The following is an 18,411-nucleotide window of genomic DNA, read 5'->3' on the forward strand; positions in this document are numbered from 1 at the left end:
CATTCAGCACATTTATATGAGTAAGTAGAAACCTGCTAATATTTTAACAATTAAAAAATTAACAGCAAACAATTTTACAGAATCTTTATTGTAAACAGAGGTCATTAATAGTTATTACAAACTGAATCAACTGAAAGTCAAATTGGTAACTTGACACATTTATAGGTTTATTTTTCTATGGCATAATTTGTAATCTTTGCCCCCTCAGTGCTTTAAAAAAGATTACTAAAATTATCAGCATTTCAATGTTCTGGTTTTTTTTTGTCAAGTTTAGCACCGTAACATTCTCATGATCTTTAAAAAAACTCACTCAAAAACTAGGTAGAACTTCCACTTTTCATTCAAAACTATCACGTAGAACTTCCACTTTTCATTCAAAACTATCTCACACACAATTTGTTTTTTCAATGCAAAAAGAATACAAATAAGTATATCTTTAAATATTACAGAGCACACATACAGTCCCTACTGTGTATAGTTTTTGCATTCTTCCTACCTGCCCATTAGAGAGTCCCTAAAATACCTTGCTTTCATTTCATTTGTCCCCCATGTCATTATAATCCACCTCTGAAGGACTGTAGTTATTTAAACAAGCATGTGTCTGCCCCATCTCCGGGGATGCTGCCTTTGTCCTCTACCTCCCCCAAGTCTGTTGCTTGTCATATCAGCGCTTGATGGAGGGGAGGAATGACAGCAGAAGAGGCAAAGTTAACAATTCAGTTTATAGAAAAATAGCATCTGATGGTGAGAATGAGTAGCTGAGGCTTTACTGTTACGCTAAACAGGTCACAGGTAAAATGGACAGTTTGTTCTTGTTCTGCTTCCCAGGGAATTTCCCAGGTCTACATTTCAATGAAAAAACAAAAGCTACCTGTGACGTGTCCTAAATTACTATACCTGTTACCTTAACAATCAGTTCTGTAAAAACGTCAAAATATTCTCTCATGTCCAAAGCACTTAATGGAGATGTATCAAAAACAAGTATTTCTCAAAGAGGAGTAAAAATAGATTATTTCATGAATTACATTCAATAAATAATACTTTGTAACAGAGTGTTCTGTGGTTTTTGTAAAAATATTTATCTAAACAAACTTTCAAAACAAATCTAGAGCAGACAAGTAATGAATGTAAAATTTACAAATACACTGAGCATCTGAACGAATATTCCAATGGATTTTTTCTGAACATTATTCAGATATTAAATGATACTGAATATATTCATATGGGTTCTGAATATCACTACAACAAATAACAACCAGAGGTCATAAATTTCACTCTCTCTCTTTTTTCTTCACTTAAAAAAAAACTTCACTCAGTAGTAGGTAGTAAGTCAATCTCTACTTTAGTATACTTTAATGACTACTCATAATCTCTAAAGTATTTGGTTTTTCTATCAGAGAGAACTGTGACAATACTGAATGCAAATTTTTTTTTGTATCGATTTTCCTATCTATATAGTTCAAACTGGCAAGGACAGAATATTATACTTGAATGCAGAACGGGGCCTGTAATTTATCTCTTCTGCCTATTTTACAGCACACTACTTTGAGGTCTCTCTTCCTGATGTTGTGTGGATCTTAATAATACCAGCGAGTTCCTTTCAAGTCAAATATAAAACACCTTAAAAATTAACTGGCTTGAGGGTTGTAAAACATTATAATGGGTGGTGATGTCAGGAGCAGAGGTCAGTCTCATACTTACGTGAAAATTACTTATATTATTTCCTGCATTAGTACCCTTTAGTCCAGTGCTTCCTGACTTTTTTCAAGGTATGGCACATATTAAAAAGGGTAACACTTGTCTGGCTTGCTGGGGTAAATCCACCAGCCATTCTGGGCCAGCAGGGCTCGTCTGGGGCACGGCCTCCTCATTTCCCACTGTGCTGCCCCGAGGGCTGAGGGTATACATATCCTGGCAACCCTTTTACCCATTCAGGTACCCCAGCCGGGAAACGAGGGTAACCCACAACTAGGCCAATTTGATCTCTCTATAATATATTTTAGAATTGGCTTAAGAAAATTTAAAATCTGACAGTGATTGGTCAGTTTTTTGACTGCGATTGATTTATTTCCTTTTAATTAGAGTAAGCATACCTGTTTTTTCGTTTCTTATCTGCCTAGGTAAGTCTGAATTAGTCTTTGCTCATCTTTGCGGGGTTTTAAATAATTAAAACTCCAGCGCAGGTAGTGGAAAGAATGCGGTATTTAGAAACAGGCTCATCCAGGTTTGAGTCACACCTGAACTCCAATCCCAACTCTGCTATTTCCTCTGTAACATTAGGCAAGTTTCTGAACTTCTCTGAACCTCAGTTTCCTAATGGGTAAACTGGGATAACAACACCTGCTTATAGAGTTGTGGTGTGAATTAGAGACATTCCATGTGCGGTGCCTAGGACAATGCCTAGCACTCTAAGATGCTCAATACATGACAGCTATCATCATTTAACAGTTAAAGCTGAGATGGTGCTTTAATTTCTACCACATTGCGAGCACAATATTTAATGAGTATACATTCTATTAGAGTATTTTCTTCCTAGTGCAAAACTGAGGAACCATAGTTTCTTACTAACTCCCATATGCGAAGTTCTTTAATGACCTCACTTGCATGTGAGAATACGGCTGAAAGTCAATGCACTAAAAATCTGTCTTTCCGGGCTTCCCTGGTGGCGCAGTGGTTGAGAGTCCGCCTGCCTGCCGATGCAGGGATGTGGGTTCGTGCCCGGTCCGGGGGGATCCCACGTGCCGCGGAGCGGCTGGGCCCGTGAGCCATGGCCGCTGGGCCTGCGCGTCCGGAGCCTGTGCTCCGCAGCGGGAGAGGCCGCATCGGTGAGAGGCCCGCGTACCGCAAAGAAAAAAAAAAAAATCTGTCTTTCTTCTTAGAAGCCAAAAGACAGAGCAGGTAACATTTACTGATGGTGTACCTTTAAACATCTTAAGTGGGTCTGTCCCCATTAGTTACCAAAAGCTTACTTTAGTGAGCCTAAACGGTTGCTTCAGACCTTTAGCCTTTAGACAAGGAAAAGTGGCATTTTAAAAACACTTCTTTAAAGATTAATATTGATTGTATTCACTTCTCTTAATTGTTTTAGAGAACTGTAAATTGAAGATCAGTGCAACTTAATGAAATGTATTAGAATTCAGGCTCTCTGAGACTATTTTAAACATGGAGACTATATAATGGATACAGCAGTGCTCTGCAGATAAAATAATTACGAGTTATCACAAACTCTGTAAAAACATGATTTGCATGCCTACTCTGAAAAAAAAAAAAAGTCAAGTCACGATCTGAACCTACTGACGCCCTCTCGGGTTCTTCTAGTGAGTGTCTCCACAGGGGTTGTCTGAGGTCTGGCAGCCCATGTTCTGGCCCGTCACCTGTACTTTGAAGAGGGTTCCGTCAGCGCACATACAGAGCTTGTAGCGCACCCAGTCACCACCACCAAACTGGTCTCCGCTGGAGGAAGTAGGGAGGCGGGTTGTGCTGACCACCACAGTTCCATTCAGGATGATGCTGTTTTCCTATCAGGAGAAAACTCATATATGGCTTGTTTGCATCCACAAGTAGGGCGAGAACAAGATTAATAAACAACACTCACTGAAATATTAGCAAGAATAGAAGGCAGCAAGAAAAAGTCATGACCGAAACAACAGCAACGAAAACCCAAAACCAATCAAAATTCACCTAGTGACCTCTTAGTGATGGTTCACAATGTATATCAGTACACTTGTTAACACAATTTATTTCTCAATTAGTTAAAAATTATATCAAAATTCCTAAGTGCACAGTAAGACGAATACTGATAAAGCCTCAGATCATTTTCATTTATTATTTCCTAAGAGAGTTTTAACCAAGTTGCTGATTGATACATTTCTGACGCTAAGAAGAAAAAGACTGTTTTTCTCCTAGAGAAAAGTAATTTGAATTTCCAATGTTTTTGTGTGACACCATAAATGAAGATTCAAACCATGCAATTTTGAAGCCCAGGCACTCAAAGAAAACTGCCTGGAAGTTCTCTTCTTCAAGCCCACTATCCCAGGGACATTCTTGTATTGCAGACCCTCTCTTTTCTGGAACTCCTAACCCTCTCTCTCCCTTCTCCTTTTCATTCATTCAACAAATAATTATTAAAGGTCTCCTATGTGTCAGATACTATTCTAGGTGCTGGGGATGCAGCAGTCAACAGACAGGCAAAGTCCAAGTCCCCATTTACTGGGGAGGGGCAGACAACAAACACCTAAAGAGGTAAAACAAACAGGACATCATCTGAGAAAAGCAAGTCAGGGTGAGTGGAGAGAGAGTGACCAGAGGATGGTCAGGGAAGGCCTCTCTGATAAGGTCACAGTCTGATGGAAACTGGATGACATGAGGGACTAGGGCATGTGGGTAACTGGGCAGAGGAAAGCACATATGCAAAGGCCCCAAGGTGAGGATGTGCCTTGTGTTCTAGGAACAGAGAGGAGGCCAGAGTGGTTGAAGGACATATACAGGGAGTCGACTGGTAGGTAGGAGATGAGTCAAAAAAATAACTAGGGGCCAGACACATAAGGCCAGGGAATGGACTTTGGCTTTTATTCTGAATCAGATGGGAAGCCATTTGGAAGGTTCTGAACAGAGAAGTGACGATCTTTTAAAAAGGATCGCTCTGGCTGCTGTACAGAGAACTGAATACAGGGGTGAAAGACGAAGCAGGGAGACCACTTTGGAGGCTATTCTAGCAGTGCAGGCAGGAAACGATGCTGGTTTACACCATGGTGGTGGTGGTGAGAATCAGCCAGACTCTGTACATCTTCTGAAGGTAGAGTCCAAAGGCTTTGCTGATGAAATAATGGGTACCATTTAACAAGATGGGAACACTGAAAAAATGCATGTTTGAGGAGGGAAGGAGGATATGAAGACTTTAGACTTGTTGAGTTTGAGGTGCCTATTAGATATTGAAGTGGAGAGGTAAGAAGGCAGCTGGATATGTGAATCTTACTTAGTTCAGAGGAGAAAGGAGTTCCAAAGTTGAGAGTCATCAGCTTATAGAGGGTATTTAAAGCAACGAAAGTTGATTATGAAGTAATGGAAATGGCTAATTGACTATGTAGTGATAGTATATGGAATTTTCAAATTTTGTTCCAACGCTGCCCTCTTGTGGTTATGTAATTTTACTTTCTTTAAACTGCTAAAGTAGTGTTTTGTTTTTTTTTTAATTGAAGTATAGTTAATTTACAATATTGTGTTAGTTTCAGGTGTACATCAAGGTGATTCAGTCGTATATATATTTTTTCAGGTTATTTTCCATTATAGGTTATTAAATTCTTGTTGCTTATCTGTTTTATATATAGTAGTTTGTATCTGTTAATCCCATTCTCCTAATTTATCCCTCCCTGCCTTCCTTTCCCCTTTGGTAACCATAAATTTGTTTTTAATGTCTGTGAGTCTGTTTCTATTTTGTATATAGATTCATTTGTACTGTTTCTTAGAGTCCACATATACCTGATATAATATTTGTCTTAGCAGTTTTTTTAAAAAAGCAGTTTGATTGATAAAATTCTTTCTAATGACTAGCCATACACTTAAAAACTAACCTCTGATATTAGCTGAATTATAAAGCTAATTATCTTTTCAATACTGGTTTATTTTTTTTCTAACTGTGGAGAAACTGATATGTGTGTATATGTATTTCAAAGTATGTCATATTAACAACAGGTAGAATTTTCAGGTAGAAAAACTTAAAAGATTTAGGTGACTTGCTAATGGTTATAAACAAATCAGTCACATCTCTTGCTGCTTTGAGTTTCTGATGCAGAGAACAACAGCCCCACTGTGACCATTCTTCAACACTATTATGTTGAAGGAATGGCTTCTTTCTACAATGTATGCAAACAATACTCAGCACTACTATTGAGTTTCTGGCAAGAATCACATTTTATGTTCGTGTTTATTATTTAGAGATTGGAACATATTCTTCAGGGGGAAAAGATATTTATGCAAGTGAAAGAACTTAATTTTTTAAAGTTTTTTCCTTCAAGAACTATGATTAAATTTTTTAAAAGGAAAGAACTATTTTATAAGTCCTTAGGTTTAACTTTTGTCATTTAATGCTTAGTAGAACAAATTTAATTAGCTTTAATTAGGTAGCATAGAGCAGATGCCCAAAGACATTTTGAATAAATATACTTTGACCAGAATTGTGAGCAGGTAAAATGTTTTCGAACTTATGGCTCCCTCAAATGAAATATGTTACTTATTAAAGTTCAGATATAATCTGTGAGGCACAAAGAAAAGTTTACTCTTCAACAGGTATAATAAAGGCAAAATCTTTTTCCTTTACAATTAATAATAGATGTATAATTAAAAATACATTTAATATATTTGCTAATTGATTTTCACATCGCTAGACACAAAACCCATGAAGAGATGTGAAAAATCTTTAACTGAAAAAAACCCTATCAACTTCAGGGCATGCATACTGAGAATTCTCTTTTGGAAGCTTTTTGCTTGTTTGTTTGTTTGCCTTTTAAAATAACACAGGCATCATTATGCAAAAAAAAAAAATTTAGAAAATAACAGGCAAGCAGAAATAAAATGAAAATCATCTGTTACCCTGCTACCCATAACTAACCATTGTTGACATTTTGGCATACCCTTCTAGGTTTCTATAAACATACACATAATCTGAAAAATAAAGATGAGATATTTCACAGATTGTTCTATAACTTTCTTTCACTTCATAATCCATTTTGAACATCTTTCCATGTCCGAAAAATACAACTACATTATCATTTTTCATAACTCTTTTTCCACATAAGGACTTATGTACCCAAGAATCTAATAATTCTCTTAAAATCAAAAAATACTCACAGCCTTTAACTCCATATTACCACCCATGCGAAATTCAATGGTTTTGCCCATGACGAATACTCCTTCATTTCCACGCACAATAGCACGCCCATCAACTTTTATATTTAAATCACTAGTAGCATTGCTGGTAATCTGAAGATTAAAAAAAAAAAAGTAGTGATGAAGAGTTTCTAAATTAAAGTGAGGATTATTATTAGAGACAGAGGAGGAGGCGTTTCAATGACAAAATACGAAAGCAAGTGTTTTAATTCACATCTCACACATGTAGAGATAAAGAGAGATGATTTGATAATGGTCACATAAACTAGTTGGTGACAAATCTAGAACTAATCCTTTCCGCTGCTCTGGAGTCACTTCATTCATAGCATTTTATCAGTACAGCTGCCCCTGCCCCCCACCTCACACACTTTGTAACTTTAGATAATAATTCTCTTCCATTAATAAAACCAAGGAAAATAAATCATACCCTTTCAGTAGATGCTTTTTGAACATTCAAACTTTTCACTCCACTTGGCAAACGAAACTCATGAGTTTCATAGTCTGTGCTGAATAAGATATTTTGAGTCCTTGGGTCGAAAAACTGCACACCAATGTCACTTATAATAGAAGTTTTGTTCTTTTCTACACTGAGCTTTGTCGTCCCTTGCTGAAAAACAATCTTCAGAAAAACACTTTATCATGAATATGTTTTCGAACAAGACTGCATCCAAAATTCATCAAGAACATTCTAAAAAAACTCTACAATAGCAGGCTTAACTCCTAATAATTTTAAGTGCCTCTCTCTGACTCCCTCCACCCACTTGGGAGAAGAGTCCTTTAAAACGAGGGCTTAACACGCTTATTTGCTGTAATGCTTGGCAGACACAGATGGTCGCAGAGCACAGGGACCCAGAGCTAAGATGGGCAGGGGCAGTAAGGATGCCTCCCTGAGGTTCTGGTCAGTTGAAAACCTACGTTATAGTAGCCACTTGACAGGGGTTGCCACTGACTAGACTGGCATATTCTCTTCCAGACTCCCAGAGAGTAGAGGGTATTCTAACCTGGGAAGGTGCTTTTTAAAATGGTTTCCTCATATGGAGGAGAAAAGAGTAAACTATGTATTCTTACAGTAATTATATCTATCCCAGAAAATGCTACCATGCGACAAAATCTAGAATATTAAGAAAGTATCTAACATTAATAGATGGATGAGAAGACCAACAATATTATTAAATATATTATGAATTTTCTTTAAAGGAAAATATCCATTTCCAGTAATCAACTCTAGGTTTTTACGAAGAATTTTTCTCTAATGTTCCTCAATTAATGTGTTTACTTACAGGTTGGTTGTTGCCAGTGATGACTAAATTTTCATTTCGCCTTCCTCCTACTGTGCTCTTATAAAGAGGGTGTATAACTCCCATGTCAGACACTTGCTTAAATCGAAGCAGACCACTTTCATGAAACTCCATGCTGTCACAGCCATTTGGTCCAATGCGAATCACAGCCCAGATAACAAGTGTTACCTAAAAAAGAAATCAAGCCCACTGTTAATATGTTAATAGGTTTAACATAATCAGTAAACAAATAGGAAAGGTAGTTGCTAAAGGATTAAACTTCCTAAAATGTTTCATCAATGAGATGAACACATCAATTGGGTTTCCACTTACAAACAAAACCAATTTTATTTTTATCAAGGTATTACATACCAATAACTAAAAGTCAAAAAGTGCTAAAGGTGGGCTTCCCTCGTGGCGCAGTGGTTGAGAGTCCGCCTGCCGTTGCAGGGGACATGGGTTCGTGCCCCGGTCCAGGAAGATCTCACATGCCGCAGAGCGGCTAGCCCCATGAGCCATGGCCACTGAGCCTGTGCGTCTGGAGCCTGTGCTCCGCAACGGGAGAGGCCACAACAGTGAGAGGTCCGCATACCGCCAAAAAAAAAAAAAAAAGTGCTAAAGGTTCTATAATTAAAGAAAAAAGATTACTTTATTTCTTCTACCTCCCCTATACCTCGTCCCAGAACAACCACTTTCAACAATCTTAGCCATTTCGTCTAGAATTTATCTCCATATTTCTAAATAGTAAGTATATGTTATTTCTTCACTGATCAATTTTAGGTTGTATCTATCAATTTCCTATTTTAGCAGATGAGAATTTTAGCTCATTTATACTTCTTCTCCTCCAACTCCAATCTCAAGTTTTGGTTAAATCCATGTTCAGTATTTTCAGTATTACAACAATGTAAGTATTGTTCACTGCTAAGCCAAACACTGTACTATGATGGCAGTTCCCTTCTTGTACTTTGTGTCTTTCAGAGTTTAATATTTGTCCTTCTTTCATTTGCTTAGTTTCTTTGAAAATCAGACTATGTTTTTTCAAACTCTCCAACATTTCTGTAAAATGTCTCTCAATAAAATGTTCTAAAAGTCCAAACCTCCCAGAAAATGTATTCGCTCTATTTGCCTCTCCCAGGAAATCTTTCCGGAACGAACCCTCATCTTCTTGCTCCAGTCTGAGCTCCTGCCCTCTGGGTCTGTCGCAGGGCTATAACCATGAGCTTTCCATTCACTTTCATGCTGGGACTTCCTTTCGTCTTTCTCCCGTGCAGGATACCCAGTTTCCGGTATCCTTGTCTTCAACATTCTCGGTTTAGTACCTTCTTTTGGTAGAGCACATTGTCTCGTGGCTTCTTTAAAAAGAATGTATGTGAAATATTTTTTGAGAGTGTGCGTGGCTAAAACAATGTCTATAATTCCTCACATTTGACTGAGAGTTTAGCTTGGTATGCATTTCTAGATTTGAAATTATTTTCTCTCTGAATCTTGAAGGTCCTTGCTTTCTTGCCTTCTAGTTTCCAGCACTGCTTTTGACAGGGTCCGATGCCACTCTGATTTTGTGTTCTTTATACAAAACCCGTTTTTTTAATTCTCTGGAAGAGTTTAGGATCATCTCTTTATTCCTGGTCTTCTTAAATTTCACAGTAATAGCCTTGGTGTGAGTCTTTTTTTTTAATACATATGCTGGATCCAGAATGGTAGTTTTCAACCTGTCCTAGGAATCTTTCTTGATTTATTTGATAACTTTCTTCCCATTGTGTTTTTTCTTCTCTCTTTCTAAAACTCCAATTAACAGAATGTTCCTGGATTCATTCTTTAATTTAGTTGAACTTTGTGGAAGATTTTATCTTCCAATGTCTGTCTATCTATCCATCCATCCATCCATCCATGTATGTGTATTTCTATGAGTTCTTCCATATTCTTTAACTGCTTCTTTTTAATGGCACGCTATCCTTGTTTAATGGGTGCAGTATCCTCTGACTTCTCTGAAGCTATTGATTGTGTGCTTTAATTCTTTTAAGTTTCCTGTCATTTGTTGCATTTTCTCCATTTCCCTGAATTCCCACTTTCCCCATGGTTTGGGTGCTTTTGGTCTCAATCATTTCTCAATTCTGGGAGCTTTCCATAAAAATCTACTGATCCCTGGTGGCTCTGTGTTCATAGTTAACAGAGTGGTTATAAAAAGTTCAGGGAAAGTTCTCTGGGTGGGGTGGCACTTGTGACTGACAGGCTTCACAGTAGGGAGATTAGGTGGCTTTTTCACAGGGACCTGCCAAGTGTATCTTCAGGTCTTTTCTCTATGTTCTTCAGAGCAGGCTATTTTATCTCTTGCTGGGGGATGTAAGCCTGGTACAGGGAGCTGGAGCTGGAGGATGAGGATACGGGAGCCTCAGTGCTCAGGATACAGACTTTCCTGCCTTCAGTGTGGAAACCCATCCCTACCCTCCTCTTGGCAATATCCTCAGGCAGAAAGAATCCCCTCTGGTTCAGTGTGGGGTTAGGAGGGCTGGCTGCCTAACTGCTGCCTGGAAGGAGAGGGAGGCTGGGGATTGCATGCCTTCTTCTATGGACTTTTCAAACAAGCTCTCCGTTTTCAGTTCCCCCTTCACTCCTACTTTTCAAGGCACTTGTACTTCCAGTTCCTGAGGCTTTTCAGGATTCTGCAAGACACTTCCACCAATGCCCCCTGCAAACCCTCTCCCCCAACACGCAGTTTCTCTTCTCTAGTAAGTTATTTGCCACTCCTCCTCCTTTTTGTCTTCATATATTACGGTTCAGGATTTCGGTTGCCTCCCACTTTCTTCCAAGGTATTTCTGATTCTTGACATTGTCACCTAAGGATGAGCTTTTAAAGCAGAAGGGGATGAAAATATCTTTTTTTTTTTTTTTTTGCCATCTTAACCATAACTTTCCAAAAAAATAAATTTCTAAAATAAAATAAATTCAGAACATGTGCTCCTAGTAAAACTATTTACAGTATCAGCTCTTTTTGATTTAAGTGAAGAATTAGACACAAATGTTTTGGATGTACATAAAATACAATGGACTGGTTTGAGAGCATTAGAAGTAAAAAAATACAGTAGTAAGTGAAATTACGTTAGAACTGCTGCATCCATGTTCATGATTGGTCTCAGGGATACCAATAATCACTCTCTGAAAATATCTATCCACACACATGCCAGAGGGGTTCAAATTTAACCCCTTTCTTTAAGAAAGCAAATATCTTTGGAAAAGGCAACACACCAGTTCCTCACACCTTAGTGTAAACCAGTCTCCTCATATCCTTTCATTCTTTTATAACAGAGATTTAGGACTACAAAATACAACGCTTTACTGCCATCCAAGGTTTACAATTTTAAAATCTAGCTGAGCAGGCAAGAGCAAATTTTGGAAAAGTTGAATGAAAACAGGAAGGAGTATATTTTTAGGAGAGATGAAGGCAGTAAAATCATCTTGGCAAAGGTCTCTTCTATTGAGTTGACTCTAACCTTTTAAAAGTTGTCTTTTATTTTTATTTTATTTTTAAAAATTAATTAATTAATTAATCAATTATCTTTGGTTGCATTGGGTCTTTGTTGCTGGCGAGCGGGGGCTACTCTTCGTTGCGGTGTGCGGGTTTCTCATTGCGGTGGCTTCTCTTGTTGTGGAGCATGGCCTCTAGAGCACAGGCTCAGTAGTTGTGGCGCACGGGCTTAGTTGCTCTGTGGCATGTGGGATCTTCCCGGACCAGGGCTTGAACCCGTGTCTCCTGCATTGTGGGAAGCCCTAAAATTTAAGTCTTTTAAAGGAAAGAGTCTATGAACATTTTTTTCTAAATAAAATTAGTGCATGGCAATATTAACATACTAAGTTCTCATATAGAAAATATTCATTAAAATTCAATAAGAGATAAAACATATACAGGCATAGTTCAGAGAAATTGTAGGTTTGGTTCCAGATAACAACAATAAAGCGAATATTGCAATAAAGCAAGTCCACACAAACTTTTTTGGTTTCCAAGTGCATATAAAACTTATGGCTACACTATACTGTAGTCTATTACATGTGCAACAGGATTATGTCTAAAAAAAACTATGTATAGGGAATTCCCTGGCAGTCCAGTGGTTAGGACTCGGCGCTCTTACTGCCGGGGTCCCGGGGTTCAATCCCTGGTTCGGGAACTAAGGTCCTGTACAAGCCATGCGATGCGGCTGAAAAAACCAAAAACCAAAACCCCAAAAAAACCAATGTACATACCTTAATTAGAAAATACTTTTTTGCTAAAAAGTGCTAACCATCACCTGAGCGTTTAGCAAGTTGTAATCTCTTTGCTGGTGGAGGGTCTTCCCTTGATGCTGACGGCTGCTGACTGACCAGGGTGATGGTCACTGATGGCTGGGGTGGCTGGGGCCATTCCTTAAAGTGAGGCCACCATGAAGTCGGCTGCACTGACTCTTCCTTCCACGAACGGTTTCTCTGTAGCATGTGATGCCGTTTGATAGCGTTTCAGCCACAGTAGACCTTCTCTCAAAATTGGAGTCAATCCTCTCAAATCCTGCCACCGCTTTACTTAATTTCTTTCTTTTTGTAGGGGGTGTCTCACAGGTATGTCTATTCGTGCTCGAGGACAGCGGCACTGCTACAAGTGTGCATGATGTCCCACATTTCCCACAATACAGCCCAACCGATGTCCCATCCAAGTAAAGCTGGTTAATGATGACCATGAGCAGGCGTAGGACTGGAAGCTTTCAAGGCTTTACTTCTTTTATCAGCACTCCTGATTTTATAAACGATGAAGCCCGTCAACCCCACTCCGACCCAAATCTCCTGGTAAACTTAGGTACAGCAGGGCTTCACGGAGATGCAAACATTCTTAAGGCTTGGAAGCAGCTCAGGCAGCCCCTACCACTGCCTTATCAACTAAGCTTATGTAATAGTCTAAATTCTTTATTGTCATTTCAATAATCTTCACAGCATCTCCACCAGGAGTAGATTCCATCTCAAGAAAACACTTTCTTTGCTCATCCATAAGAAGCAACTCCTTATCCTTTAAAGTTTTATCATGAGATTGTAGCAATTCAGTCACTTCTTCAGGCTCCACTTCTAATTCTAATTATCTTGCTATTTCTATCACATCTGCAGTTACTTGCTCCACTGAAGGCTTAAACCCCTCAAAGTCATCCATAGGGCTGGAATCAACTTCTTCCAAACTCCTGTTAACTTTGATATTTTGACCTCTTCCCAAGAACTGCTAATGTTCTTAATGGCATCTAGAATGATGAATCCTTTCCAGAGGCTTTTCAACTTACTTCACCCAGGTCCATCAGAGGAATCATAATCTATGGCAGCTATAGCCTTAAAAAATTTATTTCTTAAATAATAAGACCTGAAAGTCAAAATTATTGCTTGATCCGTGGGCTGCAGAGTGGATGTTGTGTTAGCAAGCATGAAAACAACACTAATCTCATTGTACATCTCCATCAGAGCTCTTGGGTGACCAATGCATTGTCCATGAGGTGTAATATTTTGAAAGAAATCTTTTTTTTCTGAGCAGTAGATCTTAACAGTGGGCTTAAAATATTCAGTAAACTATGTTGTAAACAGGTGTGCAGTTATCCAGATTTTGTTGTTCCGTTTATAGGGCACAGGCAGAAGTAGATTTAGCATAATTCTTAAGGGCCCTATGATTTTCCAAATGGTAAATGAGCACTGGATTCAACTTAAAGTCACTGGCTGCCTTAGCCCCTAATGGAGAGTCACCCTGTCCTTTGAAGCTTTGAAGCCAGGCACTGACTTCTCCTCTCTAGCTATGAAAGTCCAAGATGGCATCTTCTTCTAGTAGAAGGCTGTTTTGTTTGCATGGAAAATTTGTTGTTTAGGGTAGCCATCTTCATTACTTTTCTTAGCAAGATCTTCTGGATAAGCTGCTGTAGCTTCTACATCAGCACTTGCTGCTTCGCCTTGTACTTTGATGTTATAGAGACGGCTTCTTTCCGTAAACCTCATGAACCAGCCTCTACTAGCTTCAGACTTTTCTTCTGCAGCTTCCTCACCTCTCTCAGCCTTCACAGAATTGAAGAGAGTTAGGGCGTTGCTCTGGATTTGTCTTTGACTTAAGGGAATGTTGTAGCTGGTTTGATCTACCCAGACCAGTAAACCTTTCTCCATATCAGCAATAAGACTGTTTTGCTTTCTTATCATTCATATGTTCCCTAGAGTAGGACTTTTATTTCGTTCAAGACTCTTTCCTTTGCATTCACAAGTTGGCTAAGTATTTGGCGTAAGAGGCCTAGCTTTCAGCTGATCTCAGCTTTTCACATGCCTTCCTCACTAAGCTTAAACATTTCTATCTTTTGTTTAAAGTGAGGGACACCTGCAACTCCTCCTTTCACTTGAACACTTAGAGGCCATTGTAGGGTTATCTCAGGGAATAGGGAGGTCCGAGAAGAGGGAGAGAAACGAGGAGCGGCCAGTCAATGGAGCAGTCAGAACGTACACAACATTTATCAATTAAATCCACCATCTTACCTGGATGTGGTTAGTGGCAACCCAAAAACATTACAATAGTAACACTAAAGATCACGGATCACAGATCACCATAACAAATATACTAATATTGAAAAAGCTTTAAATATTGTGAGAATTACCAAACTGTGACATGGAGACTGAAGTGAGCAAATGCAGTTGGGAAAATGGCACCGACAGATGTGCTTGATGCAGGGTTGCCACAACCTTCAATTTGTAAACAACGCAGTATCTGCAAAGTGCAATAAAGCTAAGTGCGATAAAACACGGTATGCCTGTATAGAAAAGCAGAAAGAGGGTCCTGAAAGAAATGATAGGAAGAGAGTCCATGATTTGACTAAAAGACAGAAGAAAAATTCCCCACGGTAATTAAGAAAAGAATATTCTGTACTAAATACTCACAATTAAATTGATGACAGCCAGAATAAACAGGAGGATAATCACACAGATGGCTAAATTGCCCTTTCTCCCTCTCAGTCCCGTTTTATGCAGGCGATCTTCATCAATTGGAATATACCCGGCTTTAAAGTTACTGTTGTGCTCTTTATTGACATTCCTTCTTTCAACAGCCTTCTCACGCATGGACTTCTTTACAGGACCATTGGAACTTTGCTAAAAACAAAATACAACACAATGGAGCAGCTATACCCTCTCTTTTTGATGCATTTATTTGTTAGGTGCAAATTCATAACTAAAGAAAGCTGAATTGGTTAGTGATATATTTTCCACCAATAAACCTCAAGTCGTGTTGAGCTGCAGGCTCCAAGTAAGGACATGACTGTGCTGAGAAGGGTCATAGAGAAGAACCTTCAGTGTGACCATCTGATAACATATTTCCACTGTCTGCTTTGAATAGTCCTACCGTCAGTAAACTGAACAGCTAGCTCATTTGGTGGAAGAGTTAACATACACATTCTACAGTGGGTAATCTTGTTTTAATTAATGATTTATAACGATTTGTTTAATTGTATATAGTTTTTCATTTATATGAAAATAATTTGGAAAGGCTAATACACTTTATTCATCACTCCAGATGGCTAAAGTTAACATTATCCTAGACAAGCAGTTTTCAAAATACGGGCTGGGAAGCCCTGGAGGGGTCCCCTGAACTCTTTCAAGTGTCTGGTGGGTGCAAATTATTTTCAAAATAACACTAAGATGTTATTTTCTTTTTGTACTCTTCTTCTCCCATGAATATGCAGATGACACTTGAACAACATGGATTTGAACTGCATGGGTCCACCTATACGTGGATTTTTTTTTTTTTTTTTTTTGCAGTACGCGGGCCTCTCACCGCTGCGGCCTCTCCCGTTGCGGAGCACAGGCTCAGCGGCCATGGCTCACGGGCCTAGCCGCTCTGTGGCCTGTGGGATCTTCCCGGACCAGGGCACGAACCCGTGTCCCCTGCATTGCAAGGCGGACTCTCAACCACTGCGCACCCAGGGAAGCCCTATACGTGGATTTTTTTCAGTAAATATACTGGAAAAAAATTTGGAGATTTGCAACAATTTGAAAAAACTTGCAGATAAACTGTGTAGCCCAGAAATATCAAAAAAAATTAAGAAAAAGGTGCGTCATGAATGCATAAAATATATGTAGATACGTAAGTTTAGTGATATTTACTATAAAATTAATAATGCTAGTTTTCTTACTGTTTTTTAACTTTGCTTTCAAAGAATTACATTACTGTACAGTCTCTCTCTCTCTCTCTCATAACTGGAGAAATTGTGTATCAGCCTATCATCCCATGTAACTGGTTTTTTAAAAAAGATATTATGAATATGACTGTGATACTCTATGCCATAAAAAATTTTATTACGATCCTTTCATTAGTGTATAGGTCAGGCTACTGTGAAGGAACTGTACTGATTCCACGAGGCTACTGTAAAGCAACCATACTGCTGCTTCTTCGTTATCAATGCATGAATCGTTATGCACGTAAATAAATATGAATTTCTTTCCCACATTATCTTTTCATTTTTGATGTCCAGTGTTAGTAATATGTATAACATCTACAGTGTTTTGTACCATATAAGACAATATTGATGTAGGTGCTGACAGATGATTCATCTTGTAAACAGACGACATAAATTTATGGTATCGATAAAGACAGTACAGTACTGTAAATGTATTTTCTCCTTCCTTATGATTTTCTTAATAACATTTTCTTTCCTCTAGCTTACTTTATTGTAAGAATACAGTATATAACAAATATAACATACAAAATACATGTTAATTGACTGTTTAGGTAACCAGTAAGGCTTCCGGTCAACGGCATTCTATTAGTTTAGGTTTTGGGGGAGTCAAAAGTTATACGTGAACTTTTGACTGTGTGGGGATCAGCGCCTCTAACCCCTGCGTCATTCCAGGGTCAACTGTACAGTGAAACTTCCAGAGGCTACATGACCATATGTGATGACACCATTGCTCTAACAGCTAATGGAATGTGTGTTTGTATACTCCTGTGTTTACAAAATTTCCCAATTTAAATTCCTAATATGGTAAGTATCAACAGATATAACCCACATAAACAAAAGCTCTTTGGGATTCTCAGTCATTTTTTTTTTTTTTGCAGTACGCGGGCCTCTCACTGCTGTGGCCTCTCCGGTTGCGGAGCACAGGCTCCGGATGAGCAGGCTCAGCGGCCATGGCTCACGGGCCCAGCCACTCTGCGGCATGTGGGATCTTCCCAGACCGGGGCATGAACCCGCGTCCCCTGCATCGGCAGGCGGACTCTCAACCACTGCGCCACCAGGGAAGCCCCCTCAGTCATTTTTGAGAGTATCAAGAGGGGAACTTCTCTGACAGTCCAGTGGTCAGGACTTTGCCTTCCAATGCAGGGGGTGCAGATTTGATCCCTGGTCGGGAAGCTAAGATCCCACATGCCTCAGGCCAAAAAACCAAAACAGAAGCAATATTGTAACAAATTCAATAAAGACTTTAAAAATGGTCCACGTCTAAAAAAAAAAAAAAAAAACTTAAAAAAAAAAAAAGAGTATAAAGAGAACCTGAGACCAAAGAGTTTGAGAACCTGACTTTCGACTATGGTTGAAAGACATTTTAGGTAATAATCTGGTACATCATGAACACAAAAGGAAGGAGTAGAATGGAATACTGCCCAATTTTCATATTTTTCAGAGCTCTGAGAAAATTAATTTATTGAACAGGCATTTATTAAGCACTTTATGCTTAAACACTAATACTATAAATAGGAATACAAAAGAAACATAGGACAAGATCCTTACCCTCCAGATATTACAAATGTGATTTGGGTACACAGTCAAATCTGGCAATGAAGGCAGAATCAAGTTGGAAATGGAGAATAGGTTGTGAGTTTTTGGACATCTGGGTACAAACTCTAGTCTTTATGTCTGCTGATTTGGGAGTCACTGGAAGTCTCTGAAGATGAATGACATACGTTTCAGGATGCAATGTGTGGGCATTTGTAGGAGACACGGGAAAGAGGAAAACCAGCAAGTAGGCTGTTGGGATGCTGTGGTAATGGAGGCCTGAAGTATTGAGGGTCTAAACTAAGGTGGGATGAAAAAGGATAGATTTAAAATATACTTCAAGAGAAGAGTTAAGTGAATTTGTAGCAGGTTAAAAAAAAAAGCCCCTCATGTTTACTGAATGGTGACTATTTAAATATGGGGAATGAAGCAGGGAGAAGATTTTACACATGTTGTATTTGAACTGATTGAGAAATAACCACCTGCCTTAAAGGCAATGGGAAGGATGGGATGGG

The 18,411-nt window shown here is 38.8% G+C and overlaps 1 protein-coding gene and 1 pseudogene across 1 annotated transcript; both read right to left on the reverse strand.

Annotated features, from left to right (window-relative positions):
- Positions 1 to 70: 70 nt before the first annotated feature.
- Positions 71 to 17,632, reverse strand: SGCB (sarcoglycan beta). The gene is made up of 5 exons (XM_022564431.2): positions 15,069 to 17,632; positions 8,166 to 8,351; positions 7,313 to 7,504; positions 6,847 to 6,978; positions 71 to 3,518 (listed from the first exon to the last, which is right to left on the reverse strand). The coding sequence occupies exons 1-5, from the start codon at positions 15,246 to 15,248 to the stop codon at positions 3,315 to 3,317; spliced, it is 894 nt and encodes a 297-aa protein (XP_022420139.2). The 5' UTR covers positions 15,249 to 17,632; the 3' UTR covers positions 71 to 3,314.
- Positions 8,369 to 13,326, reverse strand: LOC111171577 (ATP synthase F(0) complex subunit j, mitochondrial pseudogene; annotated as a pseudogene).
- Positions 17,633 to 18,411: the final 779 nt, after the last annotated feature.

This window comes from Delphinapterus leucas, chromosome 5 (assembly GCF_059928025.1).
Source record: "Delphinapterus leucas isolate spDelLeu-1000000601 "Yukka" chromosome 5, BTC_Dleu_Yukka2, whole genome shotgun sequence".
NCBI classification, from domain to species: Eukaryota; Metazoa; Chordata; class Mammalia; order Artiodactyla; family Monodontidae; genus Delphinapterus; species Delphinapterus leucas.

Bases quoted from the DNA above. Each gene is read 5' to 3' on its own strand.
- SGCB (XM_022564431.2), bottom strand. From the start codon at position 15,248: ATGCGTGAGAAGGCTGTTGAAAGAAGGAATGTCAATAAAGAGCACAAC. The intron at 8,352-15,068 runs GTGAGTATTTAG...TTTCTTTTTTAG, and splicing joins TGGCTGTCATCAATTTAATT to GTAACACTTGTTATCTGGGC. The intron at 6,979-7,312 runs GTATGATTTATT...TTTAATCTTCAG, and splicing joins AAAAAGCATCTACTGAAAGG to ATTACCAGCAATGCTACTAG.